The sequence below is a fragment of the Eleutherodactylus coqui genome, chromosome 3, assembly GCF_035609145.1.
Source record: "Eleutherodactylus coqui strain aEleCoq1 chromosome 3, aEleCoq1.hap1, whole genome shotgun sequence".
NCBI classification, from domain to species: Eukaryota; Metazoa; Chordata; class Amphibia; order Anura; family Eleutherodactylidae; genus Eleutherodactylus; species Eleutherodactylus coqui.
This window is the reverse complement of record NC_089839.1, coordinates 110745672-110768288: the sequence shown is the minus strand read 5'-3', so window position 1 is coordinate 110768288 and position 22617 is coordinate 110745672. Positions and strand designations below refer to the sequence as shown.

Sequence of the window (22617 nt, the reverse complement as noted above, 5' to 3'; positions counted from 1 at the left end):
CCCGGGATTCAGGTAAGCGCTGAGCGGTTTGTTTTTTTAACCCCTGCATCGGGGTTGTCTCGCGCCGAACGGGGGGGGGGGGGGGGGTTAAAAAAAAAACAAAAAAAAAACCCGTTTCGGCGCGGGACAACCCCTTTAAGGCCACCTCCTCCATAAAATGAAGTAGACTGCTAAAAGTAGCTCCTCTGCCCAGAAGGCAAAATGTATAGCTTGATGACACTTCCACTGCCAAAAACAGTTTGTCTTGATCTCGTCACCTATGAGCATGGGCAGAATTTGTATGGAGCGGGCTTTCCCAGTCCGCCTTCCGCCCTGCAAATTCTGTGAAGGGTTCTGTCTTTGAACCCCTAACACACCCTTTCATAGGCATGTTCTATATCAACCGCTAGAAGCCACAGAGGGTCCCCAAAATAGCAAGCCCTCATACTTGACACACTTAAAACTCTCTCTTATCTCTAGCTTCTCTGCCAGGAACAAACCCTACCTGTTCTTTATGAATCAAAGCTAGTACTTTGGTGAAAAGCTTAACGGTCACATTAAGGAGGGTTATGGGTCAAAAAATAATGCATCCTTTCCTAGTTTTGGTAAAACTACAATGTGCACCTGGAGGGCCTGTAGAGGAAGGGGACAGCACCGAGAGTCTGTGGTAAAAGGAATGGTGCAATATACTCTCTGAGCAGTTGGTAGAACCTGGGAGAGAAAACATCCCGATCCGGGCTCTCTCCCACCTGTGTGAGATAATGACGTATGTTAGAACAAGTGGAATCCTGGTCTTCATCATGGAGAGGGGACTATAGCTGAGGTAAGGAGAATTACACCTACGATCCATATTTCAGAAGCAGTGGAAGAAAGTGTAACTGGGCCTCAGCTGCAGTACCGGACATGATGGGTTTCTGCAATAGAAAAAATGTATACTGCGTGGCCTGGGAGCCTATGGGTGACAGATGCTACTGTATGTCAGAGGTACATGCTGGGAAATCCTCCTGGTGTATACTACAGAACAGAGTGTTAAAAGACCCTAAATCAAGCCACGCTCAAACCTTTTGATCTGAGAGCCGCATCCAAGGGCCACGATAAAACGTGAAGAGGCATTCATAGCTGCTGCACTACTCCGTCCGGTAAACGTTTGGTCAACATGCTAGAAGTTGGACGGACCTCATTGTAGTAAGTGGGGTCTGTCCTCTGTCTGGCATGGGTCGGATCTAGCGGTTCTAGTATTGTTGTTTGGCTCTAAGCATGTCTGGAAGGTGCTGGTTCTGCTGCCTCCCACGAGTGCAAGGGTCCTCTTGTCCAACATTCAGAATGCCAGAAAGAAAGAGAGACTATAGGAATGGCTGATATGGCTTCATCTTTCACAGCTCTCCCCGTCAGCTCACCGGATTCTCTGTTTGGACGCTGGGCCCCCTACTCTCCTCATATTGCCACACAGTGCAGGTTTTTACCAGCACACCCTGCTTGCTGTGAAACTACATGATATATATACACAATTTGGCACTTATAAACCTGTGAGTTTTATGTGAGTGTCGTGTTTTGTGAGAAAATCGCATCGCACTCACATTGGTGCACTTGCGATTTTCATGTGTGGGAAAATTGCGCATTTCCTAAGGGATCTTATGAAAAACATTGCATTGCGCTCACCTGCCATGTTATTTGCATGTGAATGCAATACAATTTTTGACACAAACTATTGGAAGTACTTGTGATTTTTTTTTTTTTTTTTTAATTTAACATGCGTTAAAAACACAAGTATGTAGATGAGTTTTGTTTTTTAAGCAAAAAAAACGCATCGCACTCCCAAGCAGAATTGCAAGTTTAGGCTGCATTTACACGGGTGACAGCAAGCCATGCGTGGCATTTTCAGGTGCGACTCGCATCACACAGACACCCCATCTGTATGCTGCGTGTTGTGGGGTAGACCGCACATCCGCATGTTCTATTCTCGTATGAGATTCGCAAACAAATTGAACATGCTACAATGTTTCCATATCATAGGACAAGAATCGCCCAGCTAAACACACTTCTTGCAAATGATGTTTTGGTGGGTTTTTGTGTGTCTGTAATGCATAAAACACACGATTTTGTCGTCCTTGTGGGTGCACCCGCAGAACTGCAATATTGTCCTCGGCCATGTAAATACACCGTCAGGCTCATTTCACTCAGCCGAGTGTGATATTGGGCCGAGAAACTCATCCCGATATCACGCTCGTTAACGTGAGCTTTACCTGCAGATACGAGTGATTTGGGGGGGTAAAATGCCTCCCATCGCTTCTGTGAAATTCTGATCCCCATATATAGGTTTCACGTGAGATAGGGGATGAGAAGTGTTTACGGTTGGTTTTTAATGGGGAACCTCGCACTCGTGTGCACATCACACGCGTACGGTGTAATTAAGGTCCCAGTTAAATCAATGGCTGATGCGTTCTGGTGAACACAAAAAATAGTACATGCCGCAATGTTTTAACCTCGCAGCATCGCTGTAAGAGAAAGCATCATTCATCTGTATGACTCTATTCAAAAGAATGGAGTTCATAGTCGCACGAGTTTTGTGCATCTCACAATATACAAAACTCATGCAAGTGCTTACCCATGTGAAGCTGGCCTAAGGAGGCCTTCACACAGCTGCCTGCCTTATTGGGCTGAGAAACTTGGACTGATCATATGCTTGTAAATGTGCAACGTTTGTTCCCGCTGGTCTCACTGCGAGAGAAAAATCGTTCACGTGAATGAACACACTGAAATCAATGCGTTAACAACGTATGAGCTGCGTCCATGGCGCTATCGTTAGCCCGTAACCCTCCCCCGTAATCTCCGTGCAACACAGCCCTGCCAGACACTAAGATGGCGGCGTGCGCGCGTCCACCTGTTGACGTGGGCAGAGACCTACGTGCCTACTCTCCTCCAATGAGAAGCGCAGACTGCTTGGGCGCCAGACGCCTCCTGATTGGTTAGCCGGGATCGGAAGTGGTCGTTCATTGGTCAGCGCTTTTCGTCGCGAAATTTAAACCTTCTCCAAGCCTGCTTCAGCAGCTGGCGCCTTTTAACTTGTAGAGAGCAGCAGCCGCCGTCGGAGCTCAGTGCGCAGCGGAGGAGAGCGGCAGCGCCAGGACTCTGTAACTGGGGAGCAGTAAGTGTCCGGTGCTACAGGTAGTACTAGTGGGGGGTGTAGAGTCCAGGCGGTCAGTGGGGTGGGGGGCTGGAGGGAAAACCGGGTACGTTGGAGCTCTAACTCTACTATAGCGCGGGCTCTGGCAGGGCTCTCTATAGCGCGGGCTCTGGCAGGTCGGTGTAGCTCGGGCGCCCTGTATGTGCCGCACGCCCTCCCTGAGGAGCTGCCGCGTCCGCCCGCCTCACAGGGCTCCCCTCACACACAGGCGGCGCCCGCCAAAACTGCCTGCCGGCTCTCCTCCATCTTGTGCGGGGATGTTCGGCGTGTAATGGAGGTGCGGCGGCTCTGTCCTCACGGCGGTCGTCCGACCAGACAATAGCCGGTTTAGGCGGACAGAAAGTGGCGGGAGGAGGGGGGACTGTGGAGAGAGGGAAAGCTGGCGAGGGGGGCAGGATTGTACATAAATGGGATGCAGGGCCTGTGGAGATAAGGGGGGGGGGGGGGGGGCTGTATATAAGGGACTGCTTGGGGGCTCGTATATAAGAACACAGGAGCTCTGTATAGGAACAGAGTGGACTAGGGGGGATGGGCTGTATATAGGGTACAGGGACTGTATATGGAGATAAGGGAGGGGGGGCTCGTATATAAGAGCACAGGGGCTCTGTATAGGAACAGAGTGGACTAGGGGGGGGAGGGGCTGTATATAGGGTACAGGGACTGTGTATATGGAGACAACAAGGGGATGTCATGGGCATGGGGAGTCTGCGGGGCGCAGGCGCTCTGTCGCGGCTCCTTGTGTCTTAGGCCGGACGGCCGCACATCTACACACACTTGCGCATTGTCACTGTGTCTTTGCATGAGCCTCTCCATTTTTTAAATATACTCTGGCCCGTGCGGCTTGTGTGCATTTGCGCACGAGAAAAAGCCGCAGTCCCGTACGTCCAATGGCCAGTTAGTGTAACTCCTTCTGTTTCCCTGCGCAAGAAGAGACCGTGTTGTGTATTTTTTTACAGGGCCAGCATGCACATGTGTGAGCAGAACCGTGTAACCCATGGGCTTTATTTTGTGCGTATTGTAACCACAAATACTGTGGATTGGGCCGGGCTCGCCGCGGTGTATTACGAGCGAACGTCTGATGAAAATACATAGATCTTGATAGTTCCCCTCATACCTGCATATGTTGTGCATATAAAGAAGGCGGCACGTTGTAGTTTGTCACAGGCTGATAAATCAGTGTAAAGGCACGCCCCGACTGAATAATGTACAAGAATTCATGCCCTCCTTCGGTTTCTGCATACATACCATAGCACTGAACGAGGGATCGGCCGTGTGAACAGGCAGTATCCCTTATGAATGACTGCCTGTTTAATGTGAATAGGTGCCGGCGGGCATAAGTCCGACTGCTGCACCTCCAGTCACTAGTGGTAATCATGCCCACAGCGACTCCCACCCTGCCGTCGGCACCCCCGTCTCACATAGCACTACACAAGGGCACGTTTACTGTGTGACGCCAACACCCATACACTATCTTGGCTTTGAACTGTGCGTAATAACTGCCATGGGGAAACGGCCATGATTTTTTTTTTCACGCAAGTAACAGGTGCGCAAAGAAATGCGTGTGAGAGATCACTGGGTTGCGCCGCTCACAGGCGCGTGTAAGAATGCTGTGTTTTCAGTACGGTTAGAAAAGCAGCCAAGCAAGCTGACAACGCCAGAACTGAAAACACAGTAACCACATTCTACCGTGTTTCAGCAGCGCTGAGCCGCACCCCATGCATTTAAATGGGCGAAGCATCGTGTTTTAAAACGGACGCATGAAAATAGAACAGACGGCATTAAAACCCTGCATTTTAGCGCTTGTCCGAGAAGCCCCATAGAAATCCACAGTAGTGATTACAGCGTTGTGCTGAAAACACAGCGTTAAATCAGAAAAGCCCACCTGTGTGAGAGGGGCCTTGTGTGCGTGGCGTGCAATGACAATACACCCGTGAGAGACCGGCCTTAGTCTGACATCTCCTGTTCTGTAGAGACCTTTCAGCACTCATCTCATTATCACAGGCAGGATTACACTGAAGGCCAGCAGCTGTATAGAAAGATGTTAGATCCACTACTCACAGTGATGGTCACAGCTCACCTCCTTCCCTGCACAACGACTGAAACACTCGCCCCCCCCCCATAGAAGTAAATGGGTCCCTTGTGATCCATTGTGTCTGTGGCTGCTGTAACTTGTATCACTAACTGCACTTTGTGTAAGATGGCCGCTCCCCGTGGTCATCACAGACAATAGAATGACAGTCTGGAGTCAAAAGATAAAAAGTATTAGAAAAATGGAATGTCATCTGGTCTTAATTAAAAAAAAAAAAAAACACAGACTGAGCCCCAACGGGGACAGGAAGGAGTGTGCGCTGTAGAAATGTGTAAATGCTTTCCGTGCAGCTCCGGTTCATGCAAAATGCTGAACCGTCAGGCCCGATGTCCACACGTGGATCTCCAGCTCTAGACGCCCATAGGAAATAATAATGGGGCATCCACAACTGAATGAAACCCTGCGGATTTGGTTTTAGTTGCTTTGCGGATGCCCCACGCGGATCTAAAACTGCAGCATGCTCCATTCATCTCTATGGGAGATGAAACCGCACAATCCACGATCACCTGCAAGCCATTAATAAAATAAATTTTAGATGATCCACAGTGATAATCTGTGTGTGCCGTGGACATTGTGCCTAACCCTTCATCATTCACAACAGCCCTGCAAATGTAGGCAACAATCTTGGGGGTGTTACTGACTGGGCATGTAATGGGTGCAGCGACACTGGGAATGGTCCGGGCAGAGATGATGTCTTGTAATCCAGCTGCCCCCTATGTCCGGATGGTGGGCAACAGAGCTGCTGGATCTTCTTGTCAGCAGATCACACCTTCCGCTCTTCTGGTGGCCTGATTGGAATTTGTTTGCCATTTGTTTAACAGCTTGGCAGAGCGGCCTAGATGGCTGACAATTCATCAAAACAACCCTGCTTCTCTTGTTCCAGTGATGCGCCCCCTATGTCTCTGCTGGGCAAAATGTACATCTTAGAGGCGTTTCGCAGTTAAGGATCTCTGTACCACACAATAGCAACCTCTGAGACTTTATAGGGTAACGGGGTACATTAAGGCCGCCTGCACACGAGCGGAAATCCCGCCGCGGGATTTCCGCCGCTGAAAGTTTGCATAGGAGTGCATTAAAATACGCACTCCTATGCAGACGGCCGCGCGAAATCTCGCGCGGCAAACAAACCGCGGCATGTCCTAATTTTCTGCGGGGCACGCACTCACCCAGCCGCCGGCTCCGGTCTGCGCATGCGCCGGCTGCCGGATCCGACTCGCTCGTCTGCAGGTGGCCTTATGGTCTTGGGTGGCATGGCCCGGTGTTGGGGGTTCAACCACAGTGCTGGCTTTGGCAGTAGTGACAGAATCGCACAGTCTAGTAAATGGCTGACCGCCAAGTCTGATACTACACGTCAGGCCAGACTCACACAAGCATATTTGAATTACGTATGCGATGTACACGTGTATAATGCACTGTAAGGCCGCCGGCAGACAGAATTCTTGCAGAGGGACCCTGCCTGCGCCCCTGTTGAGACCAGTGCGGCTCTCACCTGCTCCTGCAGCTTCGGCTTTGTGATGTGCCTGCTGCGAGACCCGCACAGAAATAGAGAATGCTGTGATTTGTTTTCCGCATGCATTTTCACCTGGACAAATCTCGGCCATCTGCATAGGATTGCGTTTTGTAATGCAGACGGGCACACGCGGAAATTCTGCGGGAAAAATCTCTCCGTGGAATTTCCGCCTGTGTGCGGGGTGCCTATAGCGTGGCAATTCAAATCTATTTCCACATTGATTTTAGCTGTCCCACTCCTCAGCAGGTTTTTATTGCATATAATCACGTAAATAAGAATGCCGCATGTTTTTACTGCATATTGTGTGCAATGGAGCCCTATTCTCTATGGGTGTGTATAAAACACTGCACATACGCAATTACACTCTGAACGTGTGGCGTTTTGTGTTTGAGCGGGAAATAAAGCACGGAAGACTGCATGACAGCGTGTGAGATACTCATGCGCAGTCAAAAATCGCTGTAATACATCACAATACTGCGGTTCCCACCACTGTAAACCGCTGCTATGCACGCAGCACTTACCGCATGCTCATCTGAGCCAAGACGCTCAGTAATGCTCTTCTGCTGCGGTGTGTTCCTCTGATTGGTGACCATAAGGAATACTCAATAGCAAAACTAGTAATTTTGGACACATAATGGCTTACGAACCTAACTATCATCTCAAATTTAACTTTTTTTTTTCTCAACACAATTTACCACAAACCTATTTTTTTTTTGTGTGTGTTTTCAATCTCTTCAGTTTGCAGACTTAGGCCATCGACACACAAATAGATTTGCATTGCAGAATCTGCACTGCAGATCCACTGCAAATACCAGTCGTTACATGCTATGTAAAAGCGCTTTTTCTTGCTCGCTCACAGCAACAATTGCGTTGTGTTTTTGTATGTGTTGGAAGAAGAAAAATGGCAGCATTCTCTAGTTTGCTATGGATTCCGCACAGACTGCTTCTATTGGAAGCTGTCTGATCTACAGCCCATCCGCAATTGACATTGTGGATACCTGCATTATTGCCTAGCAATGGCGCAGGGGGGGGGGGGGGGGGGAATTGAAGAAATCTACTGTGCATGTCTGACCACAAGCCGTCTGGACCATCCATAATCCAGAAAATAATCGGCACTGAGACAGGCCAGGTTTTGCTGCAGGCTCACGCATCTGGAATCCAACCATGCAGCCAGCCTTACACTGAATGGGTGTCCGTGTGTTTTTACACATGAATGTTTGATTACGTGAATGTTCATCGCATCTTTTTGTGTGAACATAAATATCATCCCTTGTTGGCAGTACGCTCCCTTGTATAAACAGGAAGTGTGCTGCCAACAATAATGTAACCCAGGAAGAACAATTGTGTGAAAGCCTTTCAATTATTGAATATAAAAGGCAGTAAACTAATGCTGATTGACTTGGGTTGGACAGATGCCTACTAGCAATCTATCCGCCTGTGTAAAAGACCTCTAGGCAGTTTAAAATGCCTTCTTCAGTTTTGATGTGTAGTCTGGGGTGGCTTGGGTTGGCATTTGACACTTTGAGAAACCTTGTTTTTGTCTTTAAATTATTGCTCTTCTTTGCAGGTCTCTTCCTAGTACTGTCACGTAAGCTTAATAATGAAGTGCGGTGTTAGGACTCCAACCAAGTCATCGCCACCAAAGGTGAAACCAGAAGCAAGCCCAACCAAGCATGAGCCTGGCAAAGGACCGGAACTCTCTCCAAAGGCGGAGGACTCTGGCATCTGTGTGGAACCATTGTCTCCAACTCGAGGGGGTGTCATTCATGAAGACAGACCTGTAAATAACAAGGAAAATCTTCTGCGTAGGCTATGTGCTGTGGAAACCAAGGACTTGGAGTGTAGCCCTCTTCAGGACAGTGGCTATTCATCGGTGCTGCTTAGCGACTCTCCAAGCCACAATGAGGAGGACTTCAGTACCAGCAATACATCCATTCCTCTGTTTGAGACGCCAACGCAGCAAGTCTCTCAGGAAAAAACTGCTCCCGTCCATCTATGTACTGTCTCGTTACCAGTGCTCCGTTTTGAGGAGGCTGTTTGTTCTACTTTGAAAAAAAGTTACAAAAGAAGCCCAAAAGTTGACTGGGACACTGTCGAAGCAGTGGTGTACCCTGAGACTTTTGGCCTTGATAAACTCATTGGCAAAAAAATGGGATTGGAAAGAACGGACATTCTTGGGGAGCTTTTCCAGAAGGACTTTAAGCATCTGCTCAGCAAAATCTTAAGACATCTTAGTGCAATTGATTTAATTAAGTAAGTTGTTTTATTTTAGTTTGTTACTTGCCATATGGCATTATGCAGGTTCTCTTGTGGTGTTTTTATTAGATGGATTATCTGGCTTCCATATATAAAGCCTGTTCATTAACTCCATGGCACAAAAAAATCAAGGTTTTTACATGTTAAAGGTTTTTGTAGCATGGGAAACCTGCACTTGGCCTTGCATGCATGTTTTCCATTGGACTAAAAGGGGATAAGCCCTGTCAGAAACTCTGGTAGCAGCTTATCTCCCTGAGAATAGAAAGATTAGTGAAGATCCAAGAGACTGCAATTCAGTTCAGAGCTAAAAACACAACTTATTTCAAATCCAGGTGGCGCAGTACAGAAATCCTGTAGTGGTGGCAGGTGTAATTGTGGGATGAAAGCAGACAAAATGCAGCACCTGACTAGGAGTATAAAACTTGCAGCATTGTTTCAAACCTAAATGCTTTGAGTAAGATCCATTAAATGTTAGTTCACACAAGTCTCGCACCAGTTTTGTGACACACACAACTTGCATGAATATGAAACCCATTATTTTAAATAGATTCATTTACACATCATTTTTTTTTCCTTCACCCCTCATTGGTTTTATTCTGTCATTAAGACATTGTATGGTACTTGCATGCCGTACAGTCTGCATGTGAGTGCAACTGTTTTTCAAACTCTTGCTATTCTTTTTACTTGCAAGTATCACAATGTCACAAAAGTGTTGTGATTTTTTTAAAATAAAAAACACTTAGCATTGAACATTGGTAAGCACGATATGAGGCAGTGTTTCTCGGTCTGATATTCCACTCACCTGTGTGAATGTAGCCTTATGGTGCCTTCACACTTGCGAGAAAATTGCCTGTTTTTTGAGTGATGTGAGTGAAAACGCAAAATTATGAAACCCATGCTCTTTTAATGGCTTCATTCAGAACTGCGGTGTTTTCACTCATGCGATGTTACAATATTTGTAAATCACAGCACCTCCTATCACACGTTGCTTGTGCAGCCCAGCTTAAGGACTTATGTCCACCGGTGGCTTCCCCCCCCCCCCCCCCCCCCCCCCCCCCCCCCATCCCCACACACCACCACCTCGCACACCTTTTGTATGGGCAGCGTATGCAAACGCTGTCCATGTGCAGTACATTGCTTAAGGGTGGTGATTTATATGCAACCCCGATATGAAATCAAGTAGGGAATTTAGAAAGACACTGCGAAATCAGAAATGCACAGTGTGGCTATCTTCTTTTTTGAGGGGGAATGGGTGGGGTGGGGAGTTGATGGGAAGGAAGACTTGTGGACACGCGCAGTACACTCACTGCCCATATAAAGTCTCTGCCAGCATAAAAACACCAGTAGAATGCTATGGAAAAGCACACAGCATTTTACTGAAACGCCCATTGACAGGAGCTCTAAATCGGGGTTTGGCTGTCCTATAGCTGCTTTGTCTATCTTATCTTAATGGTTTATACTGCTGTGCTAATGTCACTTGTTTGTTTTTTGTTTTTTTTAAGTGTAATCAGCGTGAGCACGACTTGGAGGAAGATCTTGCAGAGGGACAGCTGGGCCTACAGTGTTTATACAAAGTGTCATAAAGAAATCTGTGTAAGTATTTGTTGTATGCTATAGCTATTGTTTAGGAGATTAATGAATCAGACTTCAGAGCTTCTTCAGTTCTCGAAATGTAACTTTCTGAAAAGGTTTTAAATTGACGAGGCAGGTAAATGTTAACAGACATAAGAACCACTACTACTAGCATTCACTCTTGCGTTAGAGTATTTGCTGTTTTGTGGGGGACTGTTCACCTCTATATCAGAGCTTTGGCGTAGAGCCAGTAAAATGCAAGGTGGCATATAAACCTACTGGACCCAATTATAATCAGTGAGGTGTCAAGTACTGTTCATGTCCATCATGTTGTGTCCCTTCTAAGGGTTCTCTCACACAACGTATGCATTTTTATGTTCACCTGTATGCACTGTATTATCACATGAATAAAGTCCACGATCGAGTCCTGAGCTTTAGCCGTGTATTTTCTGCAAATCACACGGGCTGCTGCTGCAGATGGGCAGAAAATAGGAAGGCGCACGGAAAACCATCAATTGCTGTAAAACGCTCTGAATGACTAATTCTTAAATCGGGCGAGCAATGTTCTTTCCCAGTGTTGTACGCCAGGTAACTTCTCTCCCCACCCCCCCCCCCCTTCTTCTTTTTTTTTTTTTTCCTCCCTCTTCCATTCAAGTCTATGGGAGCTTCCTGCATATCTCCGCAAGACCTGTCTTTTGACACAGCGTATAAAAATGGCGTCTGAAAACGGCCGCATATGTGCTATTTTTCCTGGTGCTTTATTTTACATGGCTAAATAGTTGTGTGAATGAGGTCTTAAGTGTAGCCTGAAGAGACAGGAAGACCATATCCTCTGTTTTACTGACTGGTGGCAGTTTCACTATTTGGGTCTTCACCAATAAACTTCCTTTTTTTTTTTTTGTTTTCAACAGGAAAGAGAAGCAAAGAAGACGGAACATACTGCTACACGAGACTCCTCTTTATTCCGAATACCCCTCTCCTCTGTTCAGAAAGTAGCCAGTGCTGCTTGCTGTGTTTCCAAGAAGAAAAATAATAAAAAAACCAAGCAGTCTTCCTCATACAGTCGTTACTCAGAGTTTAATGAGGTAAGACTTCTGGAATACATAAATGTCCAATCCTGGCTACTGATATTTTTAACAACCAAAATTGCTGAAATTACTTGTTTACTTTGTTCTATAAGGCTTAGGCTAGAGTCACAGTGGTGTATTTTTGTTTGCAATATGCAATGAATAGAACCCATTGATTTTAATGGGTTCGTTCACATGCGTAGGTAAAATGCGCAGCATGATCTACTAGCCTGTGCTTTTTGCACACAAAGTCCCCATGGAAGTCAATGTTTTGAACATTTTTTATTTAGTAGTAGGGAACATAAGAAATACATTACAATTATATTGCAACAGAATAATTTTGAGGGCTTCCGTCCCTCTTGTATGCGTAACATGTTCCTGTTCCTCCATACAATTTTGATAAGTTTTTATTCAAGAGCTTATCTTTATTGACATTTATAGCTTTAAAATAAAAACAGTTTAATAACATAACAACAGAACATAACTTTAAATTGCTCTCGTTCATTTAATTCGGATAGTGTGTGAGCCAGATGTGCCACGTTTTCTCGTATTTGTGCAGGGTGTTGGATCTCATTGCCATCAATTTTTCCATAGTGGCATGGGCATGAAGCCTATTGTGGAGGTCACTCCCTTTAGGTGGTAATTGGGCCTTCCAATTCTTGGCAATTAAATTTGCAGCTGACATAAGAATGTGGGCTAGTATTTTTTTGGTGTCTATTTGATAATTTTCTAGGCCTAGTAGGAGTAGTGCTAATTCAGGTCTTCTGGGCACCTGAGAAATTGTTATTTTATTTAACATGTCATAAACCTCCTCCCAATAGGGTATCACTCGTGGACATTCCCAAAAAACATGGAGAAGTGTCCCCGAGTGGCCACATCCTCTCCAGCATTGGTCGTCGTCGCTTAATCCTCTATTTTTAAGAGCTCTCGGCGTCAGATACCAGCGAGTCACTATTTTCGTGAAAGTTTCAAGTATCGCTGCTCCTTTTGTCGCTTGTGAAGCTAACCTGAGGGCTGATTCCCAGCTATCCATAGAAAACGCCTTCCCCAGGTCCTTTTCCCAATTCAACAAGTGGATTTTTTTGCTGAGTTCATAATTCCCTGTTAAACAATCATAAATATTCCTAGTGAATGAGCAGTTTAACAAATCTTGTTTCTGTAAATATTGTAGTACTAATCTAGGAATTCTTATTTCGCCCATTTTAGAGGAATTTAGTAGGGAGCGGACCTGGAAATAACGCAATCTTTCACCCTCACCTAATCCAAATTGGACCTGTAGATCTTGAAATGATTTGACTCTGTCATTTTCTATTAAGTCCTTAATGTAGGTGATCCCCTTGGTTTTCCAAGAGCTGGTTGATAGATAATTAATAAAATGTTCTATCACCTCTAGAGGTATTTTTGGTGTTAATCGGTGGGGTGATGTGTTTTGGTTTACAAGGAAAGCATGCCAAGAGTCCAGAGAGGCTAGCATAGTTGGAGGCAGTACCAGGTTAGTGGTACTTAATGTTTGTCCTTTTTGATAATGGCACAAAGTGGTCGCCCATAACAATGTTCCCAAAGGTTTGGGACTAATTATTGTGTTTTCTATTCCTTTCCACCCTAGTGCTGGTGTTGCTATTGTCCATTGTTTGGTCTGGTTTATGATTATGGCCTTGTAATAAGCTTCCAGTTTGGGAATTCCCACTCCCCCTTTGCCTAATCTTAGTGTCAGTATGTTTGCTGCAATCCTGGGTCTTTTGCCCTGCCAGGCAAAGTTGGAAATTTGCCTTTGGAGTTTGTTAAGAATCTGTTTAGGGACAATGACTGGCAGGGCCCTGAATACATACAAAATCTTGGGTAGAGTGATCATTTTATATACCATTATTCTGCTTAACCAAGATAGTCCTTGAGTTTTATGGGAGTTAATGTCCTTTTGCATGGATTCAAGGAGGGGGATGAAATTTCTTTCAACCAAAAGTTTTAGCGGGGAGGTTAGGATAACGCCTAGATATCGGATACATTCTGCTTGCCAGCTAAAAGGGAATTCTGTTTCTATTATTGATTTTAATTTTGTGGGAATGTTGGTGCCAAGGATCTGGCATTTGTTTGTATTTAATTTGTAGAAGGATACTTTTCCAAATTCTTTTATGATTTGGTATGCTTTTCGTAGTGATGTTAGTGGGTTGGTTAATGAAAGAATGATGTCGTCAGCAAAGAGGCCTATTTTATGCTGGCGAAGGCCTGCGGTAATTCCCCTTATCTCTGGGTTAATCCGTAACGCTTCAGCTAGTGGTTCTATAGTCATTGTGAATATTAGTGGAGACAATGGGCAACCTTGCCTCACACCATTAGTAATTTGGAAAGGTTCTGACAGGGTGCCATCCACCAAGACTCTCGCGGAAGGATTGGCATATAAGGTTTTAATTAAGTTTATAGAGTTTTCACTTAGTCCAAATTTCTTTAGAGTTAAGAAGGCATACCCCCAATGAACCCTGTCAAATGCCTTTTCTGCATCCAAGGCTAGCAGTATAGTAGGGGTTTGGGTTTTTTCAACACAGTGTAGCAGGTCAATAATTCTCCGGGTCCCGTCCGAAGACTGTCTACCTTTAACAAAGCCTACTTGGTCCGAGTGAATTATGTTAGGTAGAATGTCTAGAAGTCTTTTGGCTAAGATTTTCGCAAATATTTTTGCATCAGTATTGAGTAAAGAAATTGGACGGAAGTTTTCTGGTGAGTGGGGGGGTTTACCTGGTTTGGGAAGGGTTACTATTGTGGCCTGTAGAAATTCCTCAGGAAAGTGACCAATACTGGTGGCTGAATTAACTGCTTTTAATAAATATGGGGAGAGTTGCGTTGAGAATGATTTGAAATACTCATTAGCGTAACCATCAGGTCCAGGCGCTTTGGTGGATTTTAGTTTAGTTATTGCCTCTACTATTTCCATTAATGTTATTGGGGCTGCTAATCTCTTATCCTCTTCTCTAGATATTTTTGGAAGGGGGATTTTTTGAAGGAAATCCAATATGTTTTGGTTAGTGGGTTGGGAAATATTTGGGTCTTTTTTCAGGTTATATAATTTTTCATAGTATCCCCTAAATACGTCCGCCATCTGTTGTGGGTGAGATATCTTATGGCCTTTTCCCCCAGGATCCCAGACAAAGGGAATTTTTGTTCTAGCTTCCTTCCTTTTTGCCTGGTTTGCTAACCATTTGGATGGTTTGCCTAATGAAGCATACATATTTGTTCTCAGATTTGTTAACTCTTTATCATAGTCACTGAGTAAAGCATTTCTCAAGCTTTCTCGGAGTTTAAAGAGTTGTTTGTGGGTTGTGTCTGATGGGGAAGCTCTTATATTACCTTCTGCTACTTTAATCTGTTTTAGAAGTTGATCTATTATTGAGGCTTTCTCTTTTTTGTAGCGTGAACCCATTTTGATTAGAATTCCCCGGATATAGGCCTTATGTGCTAACCATATAGACATTGCGTTAATCCCTTCCGTGTTATTCCATTTAAAATAATTTTCTAGTTCTTCCGCAATTAATCTGTTGTAGTGGGGGATTTTTAGTAGGAAGGTATTTATTTTCCAATTGCGGGGGGGTGATTGGGCCATGCCCAGCACCAAAGATGTGGTACAGGGCGCGTGGTCTGACCAAGTAGCCGTTCCAATTTTTGAGGATGACACACTAGAAAGTAGAGATCTATTCACAAGACAAAGGTCAATCCTTGTGAATGTTTGGTGGCGAGCTGAATAGAAGGAGTATTCCTTAGATGAGGCATTTTTACAACGAAATGTATCATACAGCGCCTCTGTTTGAAGCCAGTTATTCAGATTAGGGGCATGTCTATTACTGCTTCCTGTAGTATCCATGACTTTATCTGGTGCTACATTGAAATCTCCGCATAAAATTATATTACCTTTTGATAACTTCCGCACCTTTTTCATCACTCTGTGTAGAAATTTGATTTGATTAGAATTCGGAACATATATGTTCACCAGCGTCACAGGAGAGGAGTCAATGGTACATAATAGAATTATAAAGCGACCTTTAGGATCTATGATTTGATCAATAACTGAGAAATTTAGGGAATCTTTAATTGCTATCATAACTCCAGCTTGTTTCTTGCTGGAGTTGGCAAAGAATGTTACCGGGAATTTTGCGTGTGACATTTTGGGGGGTGCGGAGGCCATGAAGTGCGTTTCTTGAAAGCACAGTATGTCGGCCCTGGACTTCAATGCCTCCCTCCATGCAGACCTTCTTCTGAAGGGGGAGTTTAGACCATTCACATTGAGCGACAGTATATTAACCGCCATTGAGGGGTGATGGTGTTTTGCTGATGATTAGGAGTGTCTGGTTTGTTAGCGGTAAGCTAGTGACAGAGAACATCTGGCATTTTGGAAGAGTGAGCATGAAATTAAACAGTATAACAAAAACAGTAACGACTGTAGAATTAACATTTTGTCTGAGACCCAATACGACCCCCAGTAAAGGAGCCCCCACAAGATCTGAGGCACCCCCACGGAAGACACATCGGACCCCCGGCCTACATGAATGCATTATTAACATTGCAGGATACGACCTGCGTTGGTTCAGCGTGGAAAGTCTTACAGGAACAGTGAACAAACGCTCACTTAAAAGTAAATCTTTAGACAGCAACAATCTCAACTAAATGCATTCTTGTCGTTGCCTTGGTGTCTGGAAGGATGAGGGTGATGATTATTTCTGTCAGTGGATCACACAGAGTATTTTTAGACAGCAACCTTGAACTTAACGTGTGGTTTTCCTATGGGACCAATCTCTTCCTTGTTTGGAGGGTTTGGCCGTTTGTGGACGGCTAGATGATGTAAGTAACGGGATCCCCAATGATTTGAGAATCTCTTCTCCAGATGATGGATTATTAATTGAGTAGAATTTACCATCTCTATTAATTAACAGCTTTGTGGGGAAGCCCCATTTGTACTTGACATCCGCCTGTCTGAGTGACGAAGTAATTGGAAGAAATGCGCGCCTCGCTTGTATTGTTGTTTGTGAAAGATCTGTAAATATTTGTAAATCCGAGAAGGGAGCTGGAAGACAGTCCATATTTCTTGTTGCGAACATTAAGGCATCCTTAATATGGAAGAAATGGATGCGAGCTATTATGTCTCTGGGTGTTTTTTCAGAGATGAAGCTGGGTCTGGGCAGTCTATGGGCTCTGTCTATGATGAGCTCGTTTCTAGGAGTTTCGGGTAGGATTTTTATAATCAAGCGTTTTAAATATTCCTGAATTTCTTGATTAGGGACAGACTCTGGAATTCCCCGGATTTTTACATTGTTCCTTCTGCTTCTATCCTCAATGTCTGCGAGTTTGGTTTTTAATTGCTGTACTTCCTCCTCTAAGGTATAATGCGCATCAATCAATTCGTTGTGTGATTTGACCACTTCACCCATCTTCAGTTCAGTATGTTCAACCCTGTTGCTGAGGTCTTGTATAGAGGAATTAACTGAGTTAGACAGACTTCTCATTTCAGATTGTAAAGCATCTCTCAGAGCCATAACAATCTCTTTGATGAAGTTTTCAGTGGCTGGTTGATTAGTAGTGTGAAGCTGCTTTATAGGGTCACCAGCAGCAGAGTCTGCTAGCTCAGGGCCTGCAAGGGTTAACAGATCACATTGTCTCTCTGCTGTTGTGTGCAGTGCTGGGCCACAAGCCTGCTCACCATCAGACACAGCAGGGTGCTGTGAAAACTCCTCCAGCAGCCTTGGTGATTTTGCTCCATGTAACTTCTTGTTTGCAGTTATGGGCGGGGCCTCACTAGCTTGTACTTTCATCACTGGGGCTAGCTTGTGGGATTCTCCCTTGCCACCCACACTGCCTGCTTTCACTGATGCTCCAGCAGAGGCTGGCAGGCTAGTAGATGCCAGTGCTGACTGTGTACTTTGATTCTTTGCTGAGGTGTGATGTGCTGAACTTAGTGCCTGTACATTGTTAGCTGAGGCAAGGGGATGTGGCTTTGGTGATGCTGTACTAGTGGGCGGAGCTTTGCAAGGCTCTTCAATGCTAGCTGTAGGAGGGAGGTGTGGCTTCAATGATGTCCTCTTAGTGGGCGGAGCCTCACGGGCCCATGGTCTCTTCACTGTCTCTAGCTTGTGGGATTCTCCCTTGCCACCCACACTGCCTGCCTTCACTGATGCTCTAGCAGAGGCTGACAGGCCAGGAGATGCCAGTGCTGACTGTGTACTGTGATCCTCTGCTGAGGTGAGATGTACTGAACTTTGTGCCTGTACTTTGTTAGCTGGGATGAGGGGGTGTGGTTTTGATGATGTTGCTTTAGTGGGCGTGGCTACCCCTGCCTGCTGTCCGTGCACCAGCACCATCTTGCTTGCACTTCCCATGCTGTGTACTCCAGCTCCTACTGTGCCCACTAATAAACAGTCCTCTCTCCCTGACAGTGTGGTCTCTGACTGGTAGCACACCAAACCCCCATCCACCTCCTCTGTAATAGCAGCAGCAGCTGCACTCACCCATGTGGCTGGCTCCATCCTGGAGATCTCGGTGCCTGCACTCCCTGCACACACAGACTCCTCTGCTCCCACAGCTTCCATCAATAGGGCAGCCTCTTCATCTGTCTGTTTGTCCTCCTGTGACTCTGATAGGGAGCACACAGAGCCTCTGTCCTCTTCCTCCTCTGTAATAGCAGCAGTCACTGCACTCGGCCGCATGGCAGGTGCCATCTTGGATGTATCCTCCAGTGCTGGGAAAAACTCCTCCAGCTTGCGTGGAGGAAGCTTGGGCTGCTTCTTTTTTGGTGCCATTATGTTCCTTACTCCTTCCAGTCACTTATCTGAGAGATTTAGATGTCCAAATGCTGCTGTGCAGTAGCTAATGAGCGTAGTTCATGGAGGAGCTCTCTCTCAAACCTCCATCTTGGTCCCTGGTTAGGCCACGCCCCCCCCCATGGAAGTCAATGTTGATGCACAATACGCTAAGATGCAGGAAAAAACACATTTGGAACTCAAACTAATTAGCCACTTCAAGGGCCGGGAAAATCTGCGTCTATTTTGCCATATACACCATCGCGTGCACAAAAAAAATTAATTCTGCAAGTACGCTCGTGTGAAGCTGGCCTTAGGCATGCCTGCAATTTTTTTTATGACTTTGAAATAAGCAGCTGTGTACATGAGGTATGACTTTTGGCCATTATGACTTGCATTCTGCACTTTTTGCCAGTTTTCCCTCTGCAGAAGTCCATCTCTAAGGCCTCATGTCCACTAGGAAAATACGATCCGTGCAGAATCTGCTGCGGATTTCTACAGCAGATTCCGTGCGGATTTGCTTAAAATGTGTTTTTTTTTGTTGTTTTTTTTTTTTGTTTGTTTTTTTTCATATGGATATCTGCACCTATTGCTAGCACTGTGGCCGATCTGCACGGAATCTGCAGTAAAATGGAGCATGCTGCGTTTTTCTCCCGTGCGTGAAAAGCGCAAATCTATTAAAATGCCATCTGCGGGTGCAAAACTCAATTTAATTGACCCCAGATGGCCAATGATTCCCTATGGGCAAAATTAAATGCGGATTCCGCGATTCAATTTTGCCAGTGGACATGAGGCCTAAATCTGTTTTCTCAAAGCTCATAGATGGAAACTTTGATAAAACTGTAAAATCGCTTACTACTAGCAGCAGCCACCTCTGAGGTGCTTCCATCTCTCCTAGAATTCTATAGGTAGCATGGGTCATCAAGCTCCACATTCTGTGTTCACTCTTATCTTATTAGATACAGACTTCACTTAACAGGCAGTTGACAGCAGATTAGCAGGGAGACTGCTAGTGGCAAGCATTTATTTATTTTTGCTTGGCGCAAAAAAAACTTCAGTTAAAAAATTTGTGCATGTGCTACCCTGTTTCCTGAAAATAAGACCTTGTCTTATGTTTGACCCAAAGGCACCAGGTCTTATTTTCAGGGGGGGTGTCTTATACTTGCCTAGCAGGCTCAGTCCATGGTTCTCCCTCTGCGCTCCGAAGCTCCAGCGCACTTGCTTCAGTCCTCGGCCGCTGACAGAAGATCATGTCCGGGTTATAAGTTTCATAAACCCCGCCTCCAGGAAGCGATGGCTCTGATTGGCTGAGCAGCGCTTGAAAACCAGTCAATGCAGTGCTCGATGAACCAATGTGACAGCTGTGATTGGTTCTCGAGCTCTGCTGAGCCCTTCAATGCAGCTCTCAATGAACCAATCGGAGCATCGATTCTTGGAGGCGGGATTTATGATTCTCGTAGAGCTCTGGAGCGCAGAGGGAGGACTCGGACCGCTTCTGCTAGGCAATGTTTTTGTTTTTCTTTTTTAATTTAGCTAGGACTTATTTTCAGGGAAACGCTGTAGTTGTCCCACTTGACTATCATAACACAAGTTGCCTCAGATCACTTAGCCTTTTGTCAAAAGATAAAACTAAAATAAAGCTCAGGAATTGACTTGGGGGGGGGGGGGGGGGGGGGGCGCTTTAAAGGGGTTGTCCCGCGATAGCAAATGGGGTTAAGCACTTCTGTATGGCCATATTAATGCACTTTGTAATAATACATCGTGCATTAAATATTGGCGCATGCGCAGAAGACCTGTGCGGCGCGAGCACGCCGGAGCGGCTAATCCAGGGAGAAGGCGGCTTTGGGCGGCGCCATGGAGACGGGGACGCCAGCACCGGAGGGGGTAAGTGTATGACTTCTGTATGGCCAATATTTAATGCACGATGTATATTACAAAGTGCATTAATATGGCCATACAGAAGTGCTTAACCCCACTTGCTATCGCGGGACAACCCCTTTAAGTGTAAGTGTTTATACTTGGTCTGTGTGTAGCAGATGGTCCCTGAGATCTCTTCTTGACTACTGAATTGCTGTATAGTCTAAACTTGAATGTGAAAACTTCCTGTACTCCATATTTAAAGGGGTTGTCTGAGAATTCATAATAACTGCCATGTAACCGATGAGAAACCCATCCTGTGAGTTAAATGCATCTCTGGAGGGGAAGGAAGTTGCATTGTTTCTATTAGTCTTTACCATTTAACTCAACAGGAATGGATAATGGGGTGTTCTGCTGTGGTCCCATTCCTTCTCTGATCTACAAATGTATTCCACCTGTCCTAGGACAGTTTTTTTTACCGGCTGCATGGACTGTCTTTTTTGTTTTTTGTGGTGTTGAATGCCTGGACAACAGCTCTTCATATATAACTTGCATAGCCAAGTGCCTTTTTGTAACTTAAACTGTTTTAAAATGTAAATATTTCAACATATTTTTGTCTCTTTGACAGGTTGGAAAAACTCTAACTCGTGACCAAAGCCTTAAACCTTGCAGAGACTGTGGTGCTCCCGCAAAGTATGACGCCTACCAACACCGAGCGATCTGTACTAGGGAAAGCTGTCGTCTGGATTTCTGCACACTTTGCAACTGTAGATATCACTTTTCCAAAGATTGTCCAACCAGCAAACCTCAAAATCACAGATACTTTTCTGACCCGCTTCCAGGGAGTAAAAGAGCAAACAAAATTACGAAGGCTATAACTTTTAAGAAAATGGACTGATCAAATATTTGTTCGAGTACATAAGCAAGCCTTTTTAGTTCAGAGTTTGGTTTTATACCAGTTGTAAAAGAGGAACGGGTACTTATTTTAATGCTGATTGGTAAACTCTACTGCAGGGTCTTACCAACCAGTATGTATTTATCTTTCTCCAAAGTTATCATTCGTACCAGGAACTTTAAGGTTGAGTTTAGCCTGCAGAACATGAATGTTTACAGCAAAAGACTCCCTTCTTTGATGGGGCTCTAGAAACCTAGTATTCAGCTGAAAGGACATTTAGATGGAGTGTTGGGAGCTACATTGTCGTTTAGCTCGCAGCCATTTACCACTGTCCTTTTATATATTAAGTGGGTGAGAGCAGAAAAAAAATTGCCACCCTAATTGTAACTGATCTTAAAGTATTGTTTTCTCAATCTTTTATAAGCAAAAAAGACATTATTTAAGTGGCAAAAAAACATTTTAATGTATTTCAAAGTCTGATAAGGTTTTAAGGTCTGTATAAATTTTTGACAGTGTACATATGTAAATATTTAAGTGTTTAATTGTGATGTACTTTTACGTGTGCAATATTTGCACTAAGTGAAATAAATCTTCTAAATATGTGGGGTTTTTTGGGTTTTTTTCTTAACCCCTTAAGGACATGGCCTATTTTGGGCTTAAGGACGCAACGATTTTTAGCGGATTTTCATCTCAATTTTTTTCAAAAGCCATAACTTTTCAGTCGACACAGCCGTATAAGGGCTTGTTTTTTGCGTTGCAAATGCTAGTTTTTATTAGTGCCACTTTTGGGTACACAGACTATATTGTAAAACTTATCATAAAACAAATAACAGGGAGAGAAAACATCAATTCTACCATAATTTTTTTTCACAGCGTTAATCATGCAGCATAAATGATACAATACATTTTCCATCGCGCCCATCCTGACAGCACACATGGAGGTTGCTCCGCTTGTGATGCTTGGGACAGGAAGAGGAGGTCTTTAAAAGCCACCTCCCACCGCTTGACTCCAGTGTCTTCCTGTCCCAAACGGACACAGGAGTTCTCCGTGCTGAGGATGGAGGCGATGGGGCTGCAAGTGCTACTCACCGGGTCGCCAGTATCCGGCCAGGGGAGGCAGTTCCACGCTCCATCCGGACGTCGACACCATCTGTGGGGAGGGGAGCGACAGGTGCGACTGTTCTGCACTCCTGTTTCGCGGCGGCTGGCTTCCGGGTATGGAGCGGCGCTGCGTCGTGCGCGATGACATCAGACGCAGCGCGGGGCGCTTAAAGGCGCCAAATTTAAAATTCCTCCAAGTTCCCAGGCTTCTTTCCTTCCTGCTGACTGACTGCCATGGATAGCGCTGAAGGTGATAAACGGATTGTGCCCACTGTAAGTAGTCCACTTGGACAAAAATGGGACATTGTTTTTTTGTGAGTATTGAGTTTCA

At 45.1% G+C, this 22617-nt stretch overlaps 1 protein-coding gene across 3 annotated transcripts; it reads left to right on the top strand.

The window, feature by feature from the left end:
* The first annotated feature begins 2999 nt into the window (after positions 1-2999).
* Positions 3000-21743, top strand: FBXO5 (F-box protein 5). Of its 3 annotated transcripts, none has more exons than XM_066595963.1 (5): positions 3000-3124; positions 8330-9015; positions 10521-10611; positions 11502-11675; positions 20919-21743. In XM_066595963.1, exons 2-5 carry the CDS (start codon positions 8363-8365, stop codon positions 21186-21188), a joined length of 1188 nt encoding a protein of 395 aa, XP_066452060.1. In that variant the 5' UTR covers positions 3000-3124; positions 8330-8362; the 3' UTR covers positions 21189-21743. The 3 variants fall into 3 exon arrangements, with proteins under 3 accessions (XP_066452060.1, XP_066452061.1, XP_066452062.1); XM_066595964.1 differs by having other exon boundaries at positions 3020-3110; XM_066595965.1 differs by having other exon boundaries at positions 3029-3144.
* Positions 21744-22617: the final 874 nt, after the last annotated feature.